Source organism: Biomphalaria glabrata, chromosome 2 (assembly GCF_947242115.1).
Source record: "Biomphalaria glabrata chromosome 2, xgBioGlab47.1, whole genome shotgun sequence".
NCBI lineage: Eukaryota > Metazoa > Mollusca > Gastropoda > Planorbidae > Biomphalaria > Biomphalaria glabrata.
Genome location: NC_074712.1, coordinates 55965519 through 55986068, shown reverse-complemented (window position 1 = coordinate 55986068; position 20550 = coordinate 55965519). Strand labels below are relative to the sequence as shown.

The following is a 20550-nucleotide window of genomic DNA, read 5'->3' as shown; positions in this document are numbered from 1 at the left end:
TTTTCCAGATGTGTGGAATTACGCACGTTTGCAACGAGTGGTTAAAGATGTGACAGAAGATAAAAGAGATTTGCTCCGCACATAGATTGATCAGCTTGCCACTAATTTTGATTGGTCCAGAAGCTTTTGTTACGTCTACTCTTTTAAATAATAAGGTCACTTGATCCTCAGTTACAAAATTGACTTAAAAAAAGAAATAATTGTGCGAAATTTAAGAGATTGGGTGTGGGAAAAATGTGTACAAACTTTTTACCAGACATGACAAGAGTGAGTTGATATAGCTTTGTAACACAAACAAACAAAAATTTCTAAAAACAAATTTTTTTTTTCAATAATTTTGAAATGAATGAATGTTTTCTCAGCTTAAAAAGTGAAGCCTTTATTTCAACAACACAATTTTAGAAATGTTAAAAGTCTGTACAAATGAAAGATGAAACAGCTAATGAATGATCTCATTAGCAACAGTCATACAGTATACTTTAAAATGTATGGCAACACATTTTGGTAAGTAATACAACTTCATTAAATAAACAAACATAAATAATGCATAAAATCAATGCAAACAACAAAACTACAACTAGCTTTGAACTAAATCTGCTGATTTGAAAATCTTGATCAAAGAAAATTATCTTTGTTAATCAACTATCATATTATGAAGACTAAATTTTCTAATCTACAGTCATTGTCCAAACAAAATTGGAAAACATCAATACAGAATCAACAGATCAGTGACATTTTAAAATAACAAAATAAATTTTAAATGGGGAACTTTGAAAATTTTCTTTTTTAAGCTACCATATTGGGATTAACAATACAATTATCAGAATGCAAGAGAAAGCATATAAAAAAAACAACTTAAGAAATATAGTTAGATCTTTCAAATTGACTTTGCCAATGAGAAATCAGCTAGCAGTGTAGCTTAGTAAAAAAAAAAAAAGGTATTTGGGCTTCCCATGCAACTAAAACAAAATCTGTTTTCTCTACTATAACAATCATTTAAAATTCTATACCCATCAAAACAGAAAGACTAGTCTTCTTATTTGAATAGAATGGTTCTAACTAAACATGACCACCAAAGAGTTCCTGGAAGCAAGATGTTTTTTTGTCTTATCCTTACTAAGAAAGTGATTCCTTCCAAATGATGCTCTAGTTATAAAATAACACAACTGGTTACGTCTCATCCTCGTCCACCCATTCACTGTCATCCTCTGCCCCTTGATTGTCTACTGAAGCAGCAGCTAGTTCTTTAGCACCACTGTCTGTTGATAGATCTACAGAGGATCTGATGGAATGGGGACTCGTCACAACCTGTGCATACACACAATATTTGTATATAAATGTATTGTTGGGAAGAAAATGTATTTTTCATATAATTATCTAAAATAAAATAAAACTTGAATCAAAAGATCGATATGGAAATGATTTTAATGGTACCAAATAAAGTTTATGCTAACATTTCTCCATCATGCCAAAAAAATTTATAATGTTATTTCTTTTGTATTGAATATATTAAACTATTGCTTTAATAAATGTATTTCTTTTATTTCTAGAATGATATAATATAAAATTTAGACATTTTTTTATAATATATACATAAATCTTTGAAAATATTTATCCCTATTAAAGAGGTTTAGCTCACTTTAATTAAATAAAAAAAATACCTCAAAAGCATTTGGGTCAAAAGTTCCTATTTCAAAAGAAGCCTCACTAGTGTCTTCTCTGTGAAGACAACTTTCAGGATCTGAGGAAATATCAGCTATATCATTGGACTGCTGCTGGTCTAGCTGCTGCTGAAGTGGACTTCGCTGCTGTTGAATTTGTTGGAGATGGTACTGCTGCTGTTGCTGAAACTGTTGCTGGTGAAATTTCATTTGTTGTTGTTGCTGGGTACTGGGTGGCTGTAAGCTAGGTGGAAGCACGGGGTTAAATGTGCTGGCTGAGGACTGTGGCACCATGACTAGGGTCTCCATCAGCGGTGGTGGGGGCACTCGAGTGTTAGCAATCATCTGCATTAATATTGGAAAAATTATGTCAGTATGTCTTCAGCTCAACCCATGGCAGTATTTCAATATTGTACAAAGCTTAAGAATATGAAAAATGGAAATTCAAATTTTGTGAACTAAAAAATAAATACCTGTAATCCTGAACTACTTTCAGCATAGACATAACCATCATTGCCATTGCAATTATAAATACTAATAGGCGTGGGACTACTGTTATAGGAGCCATTTTGAGATAAAATAGTTTCCCTGTAGGATGAAATAATAATTTGATTTCCATAAATATTTGTAAAAAAGCACTTTTCATATTCTATCAATACATTTCCACAATAAAAGTATGATCAATGGTGGCATTTGTTCTATGACGGTTAACATGGGTGTTATAAAGCCAGCATAATGATCAACAGCCTTTACTTTACAACTAATATCATGAACCCATCAGGGGAGCCATAAAAATCCCAATTGGAACTTGAGACCCCCTTGGTTAAGAAACAAAGTGCTTTATCACTCAGCGAAGGGATAGACCAAAGTGTGACTTAAATTTTATTTAATAGTGTTTGCCACTCTGTGGGAATTTTGGCCCTTGCCTAGAGCTATTCTAAATTTATATTGTCTTTGTATTTCTGTAACACGACTTTTCTACATGTATCTCTGTAAGGAGACTGTTTTCAGAACCATAAATATTTTTTGTGATGTAGGATATTCATGTCAGTACTTTGGCTTATTAAGTTATTGTGGTATGAGGAGGTTGTCCCTCTTGGACTGTCACCTGAAGCTAACACAAGTATTTGACTATTAATAGGCTACTAGAACACATGGTGGGTGTTTCCTCTTGAACTAATTCAATAGAGGAGATAAAGGAAAATACATTTTAATACAAAGGTCAAAGTTGGTATAGAGATGGTTTGATATTAATACCTGGAGTTGAAAATGGTTTATTATATATTTCTAGATTACTACTAAAATAAAACTGGCTGTTAGCTGTTTATGATTTTACATATTTCAATAGATTTTATAGTTTATTTACAATTTTGTAGAGAAAAAGAAAATCACTATTTGACTCATTATTTTAGTTTCATTATTCACTCACTCAAAAGAAGACAATGCCTGAGATGTGACAGCTTGAGACAGATATTCAGATCGAAGACAATTTTCAGAAGTAGGTCTCAGTAAAGGATTGGGATGTAATAGCTTCATTAAGAAAATACTTAAATTTCTATCCTGAAAAAAAAAGGCAAAAACAGTAAGTAATGTTAAGGTAAATTTTGAAAATGTACATCAATACTAATTTACCCATTAAGTAAAACTGAAAATCATTAAAAAGTATACCAATGGTACTGTCGAAAAGTCCACTGTTCCATCTCTGGTTTCTGAAAAACTTATATTTGGATGATGCATCTGAAAAAAAAACAAACCTTATATGATGAAAGGACAATTAAATAAACAAACATACACAAAATGAAAGGTATAAAAAGACAAAAAAAAATTAACTTAAACCTTCAACATGAGATCATTTTTTAAAATGTCAATTATTATAATGAAATAATAAAAATAAAGAATTTTGAGCAGATTTAAAATATTTCAAATAAAAATGTGTAAAAACAGAAAAAAAAAAACCTAGACTAGAAAAGAAGCATGACTTGCCCAAAGTGTCAATAGCCCTAGACAGAAAACATCAACAGAAGGTGCTGGGTCTGATGACTTTTTGTTTGGCTTCATCTCTGGGGCCATTATTTCAAGCCCACTACTAGTTGAGTACTTACTGGTACATCTATCTACCTGTCAAATTGTATCAACACACTTTTAGTAAATATAACTTAAACAACATATACAGGTAGTCATATTAACGACCACAAGAAAATAATAAACTATTTTAAGCCTTTGATTCTAAGATTGAACTATCTCTGTGCTACCAATGAGCTGACTCACATCTGTCATAGAAAAGTCTGGAGGTAAAAGTTTGGCGTTGCCACTGTCATTAAGGACAACATAGTCAGGCTGCACTTGTCCATGGACGAAACTGGACACATGTAAACCGTGGAGGGCTTTACATAAACAGCTGACTATGGACTGACATTGCTAACAAGTGAGATAAAAAGAAAAAAATTTTGAATGAATATAACTATAACTTAGTACACATATTGTCAACTAAAATAAACCATCTCCTATTTAGGTCATAATTAACTTTTAATTATAAAAACATTTAAAATATAAACCTAACCCTATGTCAAGATAATGTTAGCTAATAAGATTAAACAGTTTCTATAGCTGGTCACCTGTTTAGTTAAAGGTGTGGCCTCAATTACACTAGACAAAATATCTCCTTGTTTTTTTATCACCACATAAGCATGACGATAATCCTGTTTGGAATTAGAAACAACCACAAGGTAACTAGAAAATTGAAGTAAAAACAATGTATTTGAAATGTACTGTACCCAATTGAATTCATTTTTGTGTTGTTTTAAAAAAAGGTACTAACCTTGTCAAAAAATACTGCATAAATAGGCTCAAGATGTGGTGATAAAGCATTTGAATAAGTGGACATTTGCAACAGAAACTCATCTTTCCCCAACCGATTTGCACTACCCAAGAAATATTCCTGAAATAAATAAGTCCACTTTGACTACACTGAACAAATCATGCATTGATTAAAAAAAACAATTGAACACATGAATATTTGTTGAATAATGTGTCCTTCAAAGTGTTTCAACACTATCATTAAACTGATACCTTTATAAACACTGGTTCACCATCAAATTGTGACTCATATAATCCACTTAATTTATTTCCAAGGCTGGTCATAGTGTACTGATCAGGTGCATGAGACAGTTTCACCAAACCTTTATATGTCTAAGAAATGAAAAAGTATAGAACCATGATCATAATGAAAACCTTGTAAGCTGAAAACTTCCTAGAAATAAATAGAAACCTAAAGGAGTTTATTACACAAATTATCTTACAATGTATGTATTGAATCCAGCATCTGCCTCAGCGTTGATAAGTTCTGGGAAGTGAGCACTTGCCAATTCACTAAGCTCAGCCTAGAGAAACAAAGTCTGGTAGTAGTAAGATACATCAATTATATGAACTAAATACAGACAATGTTATGACCAAGTTAAGCAACAAATTAAAAACTTAGTGCTTGTTATATCACGATTAGGAATTAGATAATGACTTGCCTAGTAAAAACTAGACTAGGTTTGAGAAAGGAATAACAAGATATCAATTGATGTAAACAGACTCCTCTTTGCAGCTTTAGAGATAAAGAGCTAATCGTGTTTTGTGCCTGTATAAAATATCCATTATTAGGAATGTTTATTTTAATTGATAATTTTTTCAAAGAGATCTAGATCTAATTTGTATTGTAGTTATAGGTTACAAATTGACTCAAATTAATCAGCATTATTCACTTCCACTCCCAACTACATATTTGTAAAGAATGGTTAAAGGAGGTATTGTTAGGGCAAAGCTATATTCACAGCAATCTTGTTTTAACTCTGATCAAAATGTGACACTTATTTCTTGCATTACCACACCTAAACCATGAAGTAATACACATTTTCATTTATTTCTACACATACCTACTTGTGTGTGTAAAATATAAAGGTTTAAGTTGTAATATTGTTACATTCAAACTCCAATCATGATTATGTCTAGAAAATGTGTAACAATTACTATGCTTAAAGGGAAACTCCGATAGTTTTTCAAATTTTAGTTATTGACTTATTTAAATTCTGCGTAAAAAGTTGTAATAGTAAACATTATATCATTTTTTATTTAAATGCTCAGAAAATTTTATATTTAATAAATTAGACAGAAAATTCTTCACGCCCCCCATAAAACGGGGTTCTGCGAGATTTTGTTTTAAGTTATTTCATGCGTCACTTCCCTAAACAATACTGAAAGAGAAACTTGATTTAACCAATCGTATCGCTTCATTCTTACAGTAGCTGTTAAGCTTAGTGACGGCCTAGTCCAGAGCTATGATACAGTTATATATATAATCATGTATAGATAGATCCAAAAGCATTAGGATAACCAACTCCAGAAAAAAAAGTAACATTTTCATCTAAGCCTCTCCCTTTGCCAAGAAGTAAATAGATCGTGTGTCTGAATGATTCGAACAAGCTGGTCAGTGTAAGGCTAGTCGAGACTACGTGTAGTCGGTCATGACAAGACAACCAAGCGATAGTGTTTGTTGTGTGTTGAGTGGTCTGGCGAGAAAATACACACTGCCGTGATTAGTCAAGCATGTAAATCTACTTTTAATACGCATTTTTTCTTTGCTTAAAAGATCCTAGATCTAACTGCATAGACAAAGATATATTTCTTTTACAAGAATGTAAACTTTGCTGTATGGTCTCCTGTTATACAATAAGTCAGTAGATCAGACCTGCCTACCAAAAAAAATCCAAATGCGTAACGCTGATGGTCAAAATGCGTATTTTGGAACCAGAATGCGTAACACTTATGAGATCCACTACTTTGTCATATATATATATATATATATATATATATATATATATATATATATATATATATATATATATATATATATTTATATATATATATATATATATATATATAATATTAGATCTAGATGTCATGATTAGATCTACAATCTAAATCTAGATCAATACGACAACAGAGATGATATCTAGACTAGATCTATGTCTATATAATGAATATAATCTACTCCAGACCTAGATCTGGGCTCGAGAGTGTTACCGATGCCGTGGATCCGCTACAAACGTAGGTCTACTCCAAACGTTCGTAAGCCTACCTTCATCCTTGATCTATTCTATACTAAGACTAAGAATATAGTCTAGATCTAGACTAGATGGTAGTAGATGTTATCGATCTAGATCTAATCAATCTAAATCATACTACAACTAAATTGGATCTAGATTGTTGAGTAATGTAGAGAATCATGACTAACGTAATGACTAGCTAGATCTATTCCTGTATAACAAGCTTTCTAGATCTAGAATCCAGATCTAGACTAGATATCTACAATGTCACTCAATGTGTTTTGAATCGATAGCACTTCGATATTTTTTTCTATACAAATGAATACGGGAATCAGGGATTCAACATAATTAATTTCTACTAATGAACTTACAAAAAAAAAGTCACGTTGGTGTATCAGCTAACTGACGGTACCAACCAGGTACCAACCCGCCACTCCCTCACTCTCGCGTTCTTCATTTCTAGACTAAATAATCTAATTGCTTTTAAGAACCAATCAACGTATAGATCTGGACACAATGTGTTCCCCCACCTTTTCTGTCCCCCCCCCCCCCCCGGCCAACAAAACGGCTTAGCGTGACCTCAGTGACCGCTCGTAAGCTAGTCAAGAGAGGGGGGGAAAAAGGATACTAAAAGCGTAACGCGACGGGTTCAATGCGTATTTGCGTACTGACGGTCATTTTTGGGAGATTTTGCGTAACGAATACGCATTTTGCGTAACGGTAGGCAGGTCTGGTAGATTAAAACACCTTTGTGACGTCACATAGAAACCTGGTGAAAGTCTGACTGTTTTGGATGCGCAGGAAAATTACGCCGGAAAAACATCAATTACTAAGTTATTATTGCAAATAAAAAAAAAAGAAGAATATATTCATTATCTGTAAATCAAAACACATATTATATCAAAAATTGTTAAAACCATTGGAGTTTCCCTTTAAGAACTAATACAACAAACTTAAAATTAATTATCAATCCTCATCCTAATCTTATTCAACATCATTAGCTCGCAAAAAGTTTATTAGCCTTTAATTTATGTTACCATTAACAAGTCTTCTTCTTTAAGAGCTTTATGAATGCTATTCCTTATGACTTCTAGATCCTGAGCAATTTCTTCCAGTTCTTTAGTATCATGATTCTAAAGGGAAAAAAAAGGAACATGAATTAATATATTTTCAAAAATAAATTAATATAACACTAAAATGATCGAAAACAAACAAACCTCTTCAGCATCCATTTTGTCAGCTAGTTTGTGTCTCAACTTGGACTTGAGACTTTTTAATTTGGTTCTGACTGACTGCAGTTCAGCTATGGATGGAGTTTTGTTGATCCATGGACTAATCTGTTTCTTTAAAGATGTGAACTCATTCAAGACTTTTGTCAGATGTTCTAAACAATTAGACTCTTCTCTCAGTTCAGTTAAGACTATTTGGACTAGTGATGCAAGTAGTATTGCATCCTGGGTATTATCCTATGAAATGAAAGCAATCATAAAGAAAAACATCTCAAATGTCCATACTAGTGCATGCTAAAAGACAGTCTACCAATGTGAAAACTGAACATAATAAACAGCTGTGTAACAATTATAGTGGGTCTTAAAGAGTCACAAAAAAAAGAAAGTGATGGGAAGACAACACAAAAGAATAGATGGGCCTGCCATTGAAAGAGGTTCTATCCAAGGTAAAAGACAAAGAGGAATGGAGAAAGACATCAATAGATCTTGTGTGGTGCCCCGATGATCCAACAGACTAAGGGATAGGTGAAGATGAAAGTACGTGTCACAAAACTCCAATTAGAGAATACCAAGTACTTTTGTTTACCAAGAAACAATAAAACAAATATTACATTCAGAAGAAAGTGACACTGTATATGGCTGCATCTAGTTTCAAGGTAAACTTGAAGATATTTTTATCTGTGTACACATAATTTAACATGTCTCTTATGAATGGGAAGAGTATAGCACATACATGCCTATGCTCACAATGTTTCCAGAAAGTGACTCAAAGATTTGGTTCGGGGGATTGGAATGAGTAATCACTAAGCACTTAACTGTCGAGATAAAATTTTGAGTTCAAGTCCTGGTGAAGAAATCAAGATTTTTACTTATGTAAATGTTGATTGAATATAATCTCAGTTCACTTAACATCTACTAGTTACCAGATTTAATTTGAATTACGTTAAGGTAGTTATAAGCAATAAATGTGAAACGCAAACATAGATTTAAAAAATGGGTGAATTACAACGTCTGCTAGTGATATTTCTTGTTGTAGAGCTCGAGAATAATTTTTCAAATTGCTATCCAGATCTTGATTTAATTCATCCTCATTCAACTCAGGATTCAAAGAAATGGACTGGAAAGAGAAAACAAATTGAAAGAATGTTAATTTCTTTAGGGGTGAAGTTGTGTAATGTTAAGTCACAGTGGGTAAATATACATTTTAATGGCTCTAAAGTAATGTTTTCTACTAAACAAGTGTCTCCATAAAGGTACCCCGACAAAATAGTGCGAACAAAATAGAGCTGACAAAACAGAGCAGAAAAAAATATATTTCAGTCATTTTGAAAGAAATACTTTAAATATCATAAAATATGAATTGAGCCAATTTTTTTTGTTTTAATGTTATTATTTTTTAGTCATTTTGGCAAACAGTATTAGGCGCTATTTTGTCGGGTCACCCTACATAATTGCTCTAGTTTCTATGTGAAAAGCAAAAGTCATTTAAGTTTAAAATAATTTTTCATGATCAACTCAGAAATCTGGAAAAAAAATCTTTCAAAAGCACCCTCACAAAACTTACACTTTTCAAGTTGTCTAAGGCAGAATGGACAGATTTTTCAATTTGATCACTTGCAAATCTAGCAGTTGCTATCTCCACTTTCTTCTTGACCTGTAGGTTACAATTTTTAACACCAATAAATACTTTGGAAAAAGAATGAAATCAAGCATTAATTACACATTTAACAATTGTATAAAAAGTAATCAATTAATTCTTCACCTTCCATTCCTCAAATGTTGCAAGTAAAATCTCTATTTTCTGTGGCTGTTGAATTGGTAGTTTAATGTAGCTGTCATAGTTTTTGTTGAGTAGCACAACTGCATCCTAACATTAAAACAAACATTCATCATTACAGCAACAACAAAAAAAAAAGGATTTGGAAAAATGTGCAGTTTGTTCTAGCTTGCCGTTTTGACTAAAAATCTGTTTTATAAAATAAATTATCTGTAAAGTAAGGTTCAGAACTATAAAAGTAAATGGCTTATCAGTTAATAAAATTATCATTACTTTGCATCCAGGCAAAATAAAAACAGATTTGGTTTTATGGAGGAAATAAATGTTTAAAATCCCAATACTACTTCAGAAATGTAATTCAAACAGTAGTGTATTAGGAACCATCATTATCCTTTATTTGGTCAACTATTTTGCTTTAACATTTGTGTAGGTTTCATTTAAGGTATTCTTCTGATGTTTATTTTCTCTGCATTCCCTTTTGACTGACCAAGGTTAACTAAGTGAACAATGACAACAGCCTGATGATGTCAAGGAGAAAGCCATGTGCTCCATGGACTTCATGCTTCTAGTCCTGCCACGTTTCTCCCTCAGAGTTACAGTTAGCTGGCTTTTTTTTTAGTGCATTACCAAGGTTTGGAACTCACTCTCCAGTCATCTCAAACAATATGCATCACTAAATTCAAGAAGAACATAAGACCTATCTGTTCAAAACATTTTTTAGAGTCACTTGTCATTATAACTCTTGTATTTGTTTAATGTTATCATTAACGCCTTGAGCCTACATCATCTTTGTTACCAGTGATGTATAAAGTAAATTATTGGTCCAAATGGTTTTTAAAAATTCATAAATTATAGAAAACTTTTAGAAAACTAATCCTGCATCCAACTTCAGAAAACTCTGCAAAATAAATGAGTTTATAAAACATCTTGTACCTGAACTTGCTGGCTTCTTTCCATTAAAGGTACATTATTTAACTCTTCTATTGCTGCTGAAAGCCTAGTAACAAGCTCTTTTTTAAACTCTTCTCTGGCTTCAATTTTTTCTTTCAGCACAACCTGAACAAAAAAGAGCAAAAAAGAATATTTTAAATAATAAAAGAACACAATATTTGTGAATTAATTATAAAAATAATGTCTTAAAACTTACTTTATCTTGACACTTGCATATTTCATCTTGTGCATTTTTGTAATCAGCGATAGATCGGCACACTTCAGGGACAGATTTAGCGACATGAATAGTTATTTTACTTGGGCTCTGTACCACAGCTAATGCTTTATCTAATGGAGTTTCTTTTTCCAGAGGGATTTGGTTCCTGATTATAAAAAATAAATTACAAAGACCATTTCATACATCTTACATTACGTTATTCTAAACAATGTTTACAAAATAATATTAACCACAGCAAGAAACTTTCACCGACTCTATAAAGTCCAAAGGAACACATGTTATCATGTGATGTAAAAATAGGGAAATGGTTATATCAATATTTCAAAACTAACTTGTTATTTCAGGAAGAATAAAGGAACACCAAGACTGTAATGAGAAATGTATGTACTACCAGAAAATGTGTATAAATCTTTCAAATGTTGTACATACCTAAGTTTTCTAACATTGGTGGACAGAGATTGAAGATTCTTAATCTAAAACAAATCAAGTTCTATTTAGACAATTTGTTTTAATGTTCACACTGAAAAGAATAATTTAATCATTGTTACTAAAAAAAAAATAAAACATAAATACAATAACTTTACCTGGCTTGATAAATCATTTTCTTGAGCTTTATTGGAAAGACTTGTGTACTCAGTCTGCAGGTTCTGACAGAGGATTTAAAAGAAGAGACACATCAATATAGCTTAGTGTATACAGATTGTAAGCTTTTTTTTTGTCAATAACAAAAAAATATGTATGTTTCAACATAAATTAATGTTTTTATTGTAATATTTCAACTGTGTTAACAACAATGACTTTAGTATATCATTATAACAACCATGATTGTACATTAAGATTAAATGTTCAGAAACACATTTAGAAAAAAACAACACAAAAAATGCTATTAAATAACCTTTAGCTTCCAACGTAAATTTGTTATTTCGTCTTTGTCTGACTCAAATTTTCTTGACCCATCTCGAATATTCGGAGGACCACTTTTGACATTAAAACTGTTCAAGAATATAAATATGATTACTGTTTTTACAAAAAAAAAAAAAAAAAAAAATGAATACATGAAATATGAGCATCAAGGCACAGCTTTTTATTTGGCATGAATTATTCTTTTATCAGACAAAATTTACATATTGATAGTTAAGCCATAAAGGTTTTAAAGATAGAAAAGCAAAGATCTAACCAAAATCAATTTACAACAGGTACAAAATATACAAGTCTTGATAAAACAACTATTTTAAATAATAAAAGAAAGAAAATTTTAGAAAAGTTACTTAAGATTATGATTGGTATTAATTTATAGCATTGGAAGAGTAGAGAAAGATAAACATATTTTTTTTACATAATAAGTGTAAGAGTTACCTATTTGAAGTGTTTCCATCTCCTGCTGGGCCTCCTTGAATTCTAGACTTCAGCCCTCTTTGATCTAGTCCTGGCTTTCTAAAGACAAATCCAGACTCAAGCATTTTTTCATTAACACTGACTCCATTGACAAATATATCAGCAAAGAAACCAGTGTGATCAGAAAGTCTAGCAGTGGTAAAGATTTCAGCCTCCTTGCCTTCCACCATGTCACGTAAATACTTCAATGCCTAGAAACAGTTCAAATATGAAAAAAATCTTTTTTTAACTAATCCTTAAGCTTCTAATTAACAATATAAAAGATCAAATGACTCCAATTTAGCTTCAGAATGGTAGAAGGAAGGATTGTCCAAATATTAAGTAGTTTTGTTAGTTCTTTAGCCACATGATTGTCCTAATATTAAGTATTTTGTTAGTTCTTTAGCCACATGATTGTCCAAATATTAAGTAGTTTGTTAGTTCTTTAGCCACATGATTATCCTAATATTAAGTAGTTTTGTTATTTCTTTAGCCACATGATTGTCCTAACATTAAGTAGTTTTGTAAGTTCTTTAGCCACATGATAGTCCTAATATTAAGTAGTTTTTGTTAGTTCTTTAGCCACATGATTGTCCAGATATTAAGTAGTTTGTTATTTCTTTAGCCACATGATTGTCCTAACATTAAGTAGTTTTGTAAGTTCTTTAGCCACATGATAGTCCTAATATTAAGTAGTTTTTGTTAGTTCTTTAGCCACATGATTGTCCAGATATTAAGTAGTTTGTTAGTTCTTTAGCCACATGATTGTCCAGATATTAAGTAGTATAAGGAAAGTGGGCAGACCCAAGCAAACCTGGAAGAGGACAGTCATCAGTGAAGGTGAGGGTACTGTAATGACATGGGAGTAGATGAAGAAAGCTGCTCATAACCAAGTTGGGTGGAGAGGTGTGGTTGCAGCCCTATGCTCCCCTGGGAGTGCCAAGGATTAAGTCAAGTAAGTCATAGTAGTTTTGTTAGTTCCTTAGCCACAAAAAAAAAAAATCAATAAAGAAATACAACTGGTATTCTACCTCTATTCCCCATTTACCCCATCTCATAGTGCCTGTTAACATTTTTCAACAGACATGGGCAGTGCCATTCCACTTCAGTGCATTCAAATTTAGCCAAAACATCTTTAGCAAATTAACCATTAAGTACTAATTTATCTTGTGACAATTATGTTACAACTGTTTCTCACTGTAGGGTCTTGAATATTGTTGCACCAAAGTGAGTGGAGCATGTACTTCATAGCACAAGTAGGTAACGCTGTAAGTGATTTGGGTAGTTCTACCAGGGTGGATGGATCGAGCTCTTCTGTGTTCCCAAAATCTATGTACTGAACTTTCACCTGCACAAAAATATTGAAGAAATTACTTACTCTTATGCAGAAATCAATAAAGCAAAAAAAAAAATTTTGTTGGTAGAATACTTTAGGATGTGTTGTTGTTTTTTATACTCATTACTAAGTTAGTAGCTTGTGGTTAAACCTAATAGATGGTATTTTTAGAATTGTATCCAGTATTTACAAAAAAAAAAATAATTTACAATGACTTTTCTTTAAGTTTTCAAAAAACTATTAAAGAAAAATGTTTAAAAAATTAACTTAAAACAGGTTATTTCTGGTACCTTTTCTGTGCTAATGATTTGTTTTACCACACATCTATACCAGCATTTATCTTCAGAGTACTGTCCACCATAGATCTACAAGGAAGCAATTAATTCAAACAATTATATTATTAAATATAATATAGGGTCTACATATCTCATGTGTTGTTTTTTTTCACAATAAATACAATATCACAAAATAACTAATGATTATTTTTATAGAAGTAATAAACAAACATAAATTCTGACCTTCTCCATCTCAGGCTTTCCTGACACTTTAGCTGCCTCCGGACAAGTTAACGCTAATTGGTCAAGTATACAGCTTAACTCATTGATATTTTCTTGGCTCATTTTTTGACCCCATAGCATAATTGGCGTCTCCACATGTGAGACTAAAATTTTCTGAAATAAGTTTTTATGGGTTTTTATCAGTAAAACTAATAGCTTGCAGTAAACAAAAAATATGATTAAAAAAAAGCATGCCCATAACAAAAATTAGTTTTAACTTAAAAAAAAAGAATCAAAAACTTTATTAAAAAATATGAACTTTAATTTATTGTACTATTAACATACTTAAAAAAAAATATTTAAAAAATCTATTTTTATATAATGATAACATAATTGTAAGAGGATTAGAAAATGTAACATGTCAACTAATGTGTGTTATTTTATTTAAGCTATTTTTACATCAGTATAGAAGTGTCATAAAGAAAGCCAGTAAGAGTTTGTTAACAAAGCTTGATTTTGTAACATCCGGAGGAAAATTGCATACTCACAGCACAATATTCACAAGAGATCAAAAAGTATACTAGCATGATTACTAACAGCTTGTTGCTTATATTTTTTACAAGTAAAAGCCACTCTAGTAAATAAAGTAAAAATGCTAAATGTTATAAAGCAACATTCTGTGTCATTAACTATTCAATTTAACACACACACACAAATTCACCTCTGTATCTCTCCTTGCTTGTCCATGATTGGCTTCAAATGTCGGAACTATTAAACAAAAATTGAACACAAGTTAATGCTTTTTGCTATAGGACTGTCTATAAAAATATATATAAATATTTTAGAAAACAAAAAATAGTGTTAACAATTATAGGCTACTACGCAACAAAATTATAAATGTAAAAATAATGTATCCCAACCTATATCTGGATTTCTTTGCTTCATCAATGCAGCCTTGATATCATCTTTATCAAGCTTTAGTTCAGCATCTTCTTTTTTAAAAGAATTTCCAGGTCTAGGTTAAAAAAAAAAAATAATTTTATATTTATAATCAATGGAGCATACTGTAGGTTAAACATCAAAATTATGTCTCTTTTCAACATATTTTTTTTTTTAATGGTGTAGTAACTATTACAAACCTTTTACCCGCCACTTTAACAACAATTTTGTTACCACCTTCAAAAACAGTTCCATTTGTAGATTCAATAGCTTTTAATGCATCAGTCTCACAAAAAAACTTGACCAGCCTATTCAAATGAGAAAACAGCAGTGTCCAAGTTATACTTAACAGTATAGCAACATTGTTGTATTTCTAGCTTACTAGTTTTGACTTGTTTAAAAAAAGAACCCTTTGCATTTTTCCTTTTCAAGCTATATTGAAAAGAAAAGTACTCTACACAAAAATGTTGCTACTGTAAATTGTACCAATTAAAGACTTAAGTGACATTGTGTAGGTACTTACCCAAATTTGGTGCCATCTGGACCACTGTTGGTAAATATACCATGTATTTCACCAAATTTTGAAAATACTTTTCCAATCTTTTTCTTTTAAAAGAAAAAATAAAATAATGTAAAAAAAAAAAATAATTAAAGAATGTCATAATTTAGAGTAAATGTTAAAAAAGTAAAAAGTGAATAGATGTCATTATTATAAGATGTTTGCAAGTAACTTTACTGACTGTTTCTTTTTTCTGTAAAAACCATGCATTATTAAACAATTTTTTCCTTCAACCTAATCCAGTTATTCTTGACAAATCTGTGTCTTTCTTTCATTTCAAAGACACTTTTCTCTATAAAATGATTAGCTTTAAAAAAAAAATCATGATTGTATCAGAAATAAATATTAAAACAAATATATATTCAGGAAAAAAAAATTTAAAATACAAATGATTGTAATAAATGTAAGAATTTGTTTGACATCTAGAGAAGATGTTATTTGAAGAATTTCAAGCAGAATGAGCCAGTACACACAAAATCAGAAATCAAAGTCATAAATTCAGTTTTAAATTTCTAAATGTAATACTTAACTAGATCTAATTCATACTCTTTTATTAAGACAAAGCAGAAGGACCCTAGGTATCACCTGCAAAGACTGTATCACAAATGAAGAGTTTCAGAACAGGTTCAGAATGGCCATTGGGCCTCACTATGACATTCTGACCGCTGTCAAAAAACACTGAACTAAAGCTTTATGGCCATATATCACAAAGTCCTTAGGGCTCACAAAGAACTTCTTTCAGGGAACAGTACCAGGAAAAAGAAGAAGAGGCAGATTACAAAGAAAGTGATGGTAAGATAACATCAAAGAGTGGACAGGAAAGCCACTGGAATAAATTGTACTTTTAATTAAGGCAAAAGACTGAGAGGAATGGAAGAAGATGGTCAACAGATCATATGTGGTGCCCAAAAGGTTCAAAAGACTATAGAAGGGATAGGTGAAGGTAAAGTCGATTCTAGTTTCTAGATCTAGAATATATAAATCTGGGAGATGAGCTCATTTAAGTCACTAGTCTCTTAGGACGCTAGACTTAGAAGGTCTAAGTTGTCTAATTCCTGTGCAATACTTCTCAGCCTCAATGTCACACCCAGGTGGAAACTGTCAGTTCTTAGACGCTTCTAAAGTTATAAGTAAAGTGACTTCTATTTAGTACTGTACTACTTTACTTAATACTACTTAATTGACTTAATAGCCTCTCTACTAGTCTAGTACTACACTGTCACTAGCATGTTGTTCTAGTGTTATGAATAATCTACTTAGCTAGATCTAGAGTTAGAGACTAGAGTCATGTCACTGAAAGTGACTAAGTTCAGTGATGAGTGGTGGTGACAGTCTCAGAGTCTGAAGTGACTAGATTCTAGATCTATTACAATCTAGAATTCTAGATCTATATATGATATAGATCTAGATGAGTAGATCTATATGACAATCTATCATTCTATGTAATATACTATACTGACTATAGATAGAGCTAGTATAGAAGTAGATTTAGTATAGTATAGACAATAGATAGATCTATTAATCTATATTCTATACTAGTCTATAGACTATAATAGACCATTTATATATAAGTAGATCTATATAATAAGACATTTAGTTAAAGGGAAACTCCGATAGTTTTTCAAATTTTAGTTATTGACATATTTAAATTCTGCGTAAAAAGTTGTAATAGTAAACATTATATCATTTTTTATTTAAATGCTCGGAAAATTTTATATTTAATAAATTAGACAGAAAATTCTCCACGCCCCCCAAAAAACGGGGTTCTGCGAGATGTTTTTAGTTTTTAAAAACGTGACGTCACGAAGGTGCTGGCTAAATATAGATCTAGACCTATATAACCGATAAACTCTCTAGTCTAGATCTAGACCTATCGGATCGCATTTATTGTTACGCTTCACAGCTAGATCTAGTCTCCACGTTGATTTATAATCGGTCATTGTTTATAAACCTCTATTTCTACTTGAAGAAAATTAAATATTGTTCTTCAGCTTGTTGCAGTAGTTCCAATCACAAAGATAAAATCAGCAAGTATGCTGATACAGAAATTAGTGTCTCTTTTCATTTGTTTCCAAGAGATGAAGTTTTAAAGGGAAAATGGGGAAAATTTATTCGCCTGAAGAGCAAATATTTTACAAAGGCATTAGCTAATTCCTGTTTATGCTCAAACCATTTTGAGAGAAGCTGTTTCAGCAACTTCACTGCTGTGGAAATGGGATTTAAAAAAAAAATTGAAGTTAATACCAGGTGCAGTACCAACAATACATTGGATTTCCAGGCCAAAGAATTCAATTAATGATACTACTGAGACATTTTAAACAACTGAAGTTCATAAATATAAATGAAATCAGATTTGTGAGCTAGAAATTTACTACAAATACTAGATCTACTATTAAATTTCTTATTTAATAAGTAGATCTATCGTCTACGAAACTCAATTCCAACTTTTTAACTTTTGACCTTGGGGGTGTGTCTCGCCGGCTGAGCCAGCGTCAAGCTCTCTCATCATTTTTTCCATGTCAACCAATGTTAGGTCGAAACAGCACAAAAAAATCATAATTTTCTTACGGTCAAACATACAGTCATAATTTATACACCATTAGAAATTTCTTTTAAAGTATTTTAATGATGTAATAACGAAAAAAATTTTTTATCAAAGATAATTTCTTTTTCGCCTCCCTATCAATGAGTATCAATAGGATTTGAGTGCACCGTCGTGACGTCACACAGAAATTCAGTGAAAATCTGACTGTTTTGGATGCGCAGAAAAATTATGTCACAAAAACATCAATTACTAAGTTATTCTTGCAAATAAAAAAAAAAGAATAATATATTCATTATCTATAAATCAAAACACATATTATATCAAAAATTGTCAAAACCATCGGAGTTACCCTTTAAGTCATGATTAAGTATATAACTAAGTTAGATCTAGATCATCTAGAATAATCTAGATGTTATAATATAAATATTTAACATCTAGATCTCTAGATCGTCTATACTATAACAAGATCTAGATTCTAGTCATTCTAATTCTAGTGTCTAGTGACACTGTCACTTGACACTAACTAATGACAGTCATCATGATCATTTTTTATGATCATGAAATTATTGAAAGTTTAGTTTTAAATTTTCATATTGCTAAATATTAGATCTATAATCTATGAATCTATCAGTATCATAATCTATGTCATTGAAAAAGATTAACGGATATCATATGATATATAATATGTCAATATCATCACGATTATTCGGATTATCATAATATAATTATATCATTATCATTATGATATGATTATCATTTCATTATCTATCATAATCTATGTGACTGATTATGTCTGATTTACTAAGTTGTGTTTTACTGTGATTAGTGTGATTATGATTAAATATGTGGGTAGAGCCAGTAATGAGTAAAGCAGCTAAAGGCTAAATTATGCCAATGTCAGGTCTACTCTAGATCTAACTGTTGCTCTAAAAGAAAGGAATCAAACGAAATATTGTGTATAAACCTGGTCAGCATCGAGAGGTAAATTTCCAATATACACATCGAAAGTTTGAACTTTCTTAGGATGATTTATCGCCGACATCGCGGTTTCAAATACAGCCATGAAAAGTTCAGTAGTTTATAATGAAACAATAAAACTCAAAAAGCCAGATTGGAAATTACAATGGATAAAACAATAAATAAAATAATCTTTTCTTTACTTTCGATAACGAGAAAGTGTTAAAGTAGATAATAATAATAATAATAATAATAATAAGGCTTGTCGTCGAGTCCGAAGATTAGTGAGGAGTACAGTATTTCCCGTGGCTGCGCAGCCCCAGCAGTGACCTACATAGTTTGCCACATCCAGGGCAAGTAATAACTATTGTCCTCAGCAGCGTATTTTCTTTTGGTCTCAAATGTGTATCCCGCGGCCTTCGTGAGTGACCTCCAACTGTCTCGTTCTGAGGCCGCATGCAACCAGGTGCTCTCTTCTATATGTCAGCCTAGGAAAGTTGACGCCTAAGCTGGTCTTTGAAGCATTTCCTTGGGGCGCCTCTAGCTGTTACGTCGACCACCTTTACTTTTAGCTCACCAAAAAAAGACTGCCTTTGGCATACGTTCGTCTCCCATATATACGGGATACGTGCCCTACCCAGCGTAACTGCTGGACCATAAGAAGCCCCTCTATAGATCTAAGCCTATTGTCCATACCGGCATTAGCAAGGACTTCGCTGTTTGTAGTGCGGTCTTATGCCACCGTATGTCCATGATGGAGCGCAAGCATCTTTGGTGGAAGCGCTCAACTAGGCCACCCCCGATTGCCTGTGCCCAGGGCCTCTTCCGGGCCAGTATAGGGTGTAGCCAGCCCCTCTTTCAGTCAGCGACCCCTCCTGGCTCGCCAAGCCTATTATACCTCACTGAGGGCAGCTATGTCTACATCTAGATAGATTCTATTTATATTATAATCGATCTAGATCTATATAGGCCTATATGTCTATAATAGACTAGACTTGATCTATCATCTAGATAGATCAATAGTCTAGGTCTATGGAATAGGCCTAGATCTATATAGATAGATCTAGCTATATGTCTATGTAGTATTGTAGATAATATAGGATGGCATATGCTAAAGGTCTAGTGCAGTCTATTAGGGCCTAGGCGTACTATTTTTTAAGTCGATTAATATAAATATATTAGATCTATAGATATAATTAAAGTATATTATTTAGATCTATATTAATTAAAATTTATTGTTGTCTTTATACGTTTCGGGAGGCCCTTCATAAAATGAAGATTATTACTACTTAGATATTCAATTCCTAGCCCGAACCTCGGATGGCACTAGCCAGGGTTCGAAGTAGTTCGAACTCGGACCATTGTGTTGAAGTTCGAAGGGAACCTACCACATGACCATGCATGTAGGTAGCGCTCAG

The 20550-nt window shown here is 32.0% G+C and overlaps 1 protein-coding gene across 3 annotated transcripts; it reads right to left on the bottom strand.

Annotated features, from left to right (window-relative positions):
• Nucleotides 1–20550, bottom strand: LOC106056250 (serine/threonine-protein kinase 31-like). Of its 3 annotated transcripts, none has more exons than XM_056021518.1 (30): nt 20521–20550; nt 15595–15677; nt 15272–15379; nt 15053–15147; nt 14854–14900; nt 14154–14306; nt 13926–14000; nt 13498–13647; nt 12282–12511; nt 11821–11917; nt 11510–11572; nt 11355–11398; nt 10905–11070; nt 10691–10813; nt 9743–9847; nt 9545–9634; nt 8987–9097; nt 7969–8217; nt 7789–7884; nt 4961–5041; nt 4731–4850; nt 4480–4599; nt 4277–4360; nt 3930–4079; nt 3645–3779; nt 3330–3398; nt 3091–3221; nt 2135–2249; nt 1662–2006; nt 1–1308 (listed from the first exon to the last, which is right to left on the bottom strand). In XM_056021518.1, exons 1-30 carry the CDS (start codon nt 20533–20535, stop codon nt 1171–1173), a joined length of 3588 nt encoding a protein of 1195 aa, XP_055877493.1. In that variant the 5' UTR covers nt 20536–20550; the 3' UTR covers nt 1–1170. The 3 variants fall into 3 exon arrangements, with proteins under 3 accessions (XP_055877493.1, XP_055877492.1, XP_055877494.1); XM_056021517.1 differs by lacking the exon at nt 20521–20550 and adding an exon at nt 19140–19291; XM_056021519.1 differs by lacking the exons at nt 3330–3398; nt 20521–20550 and adding an exon at nt 19140–19291.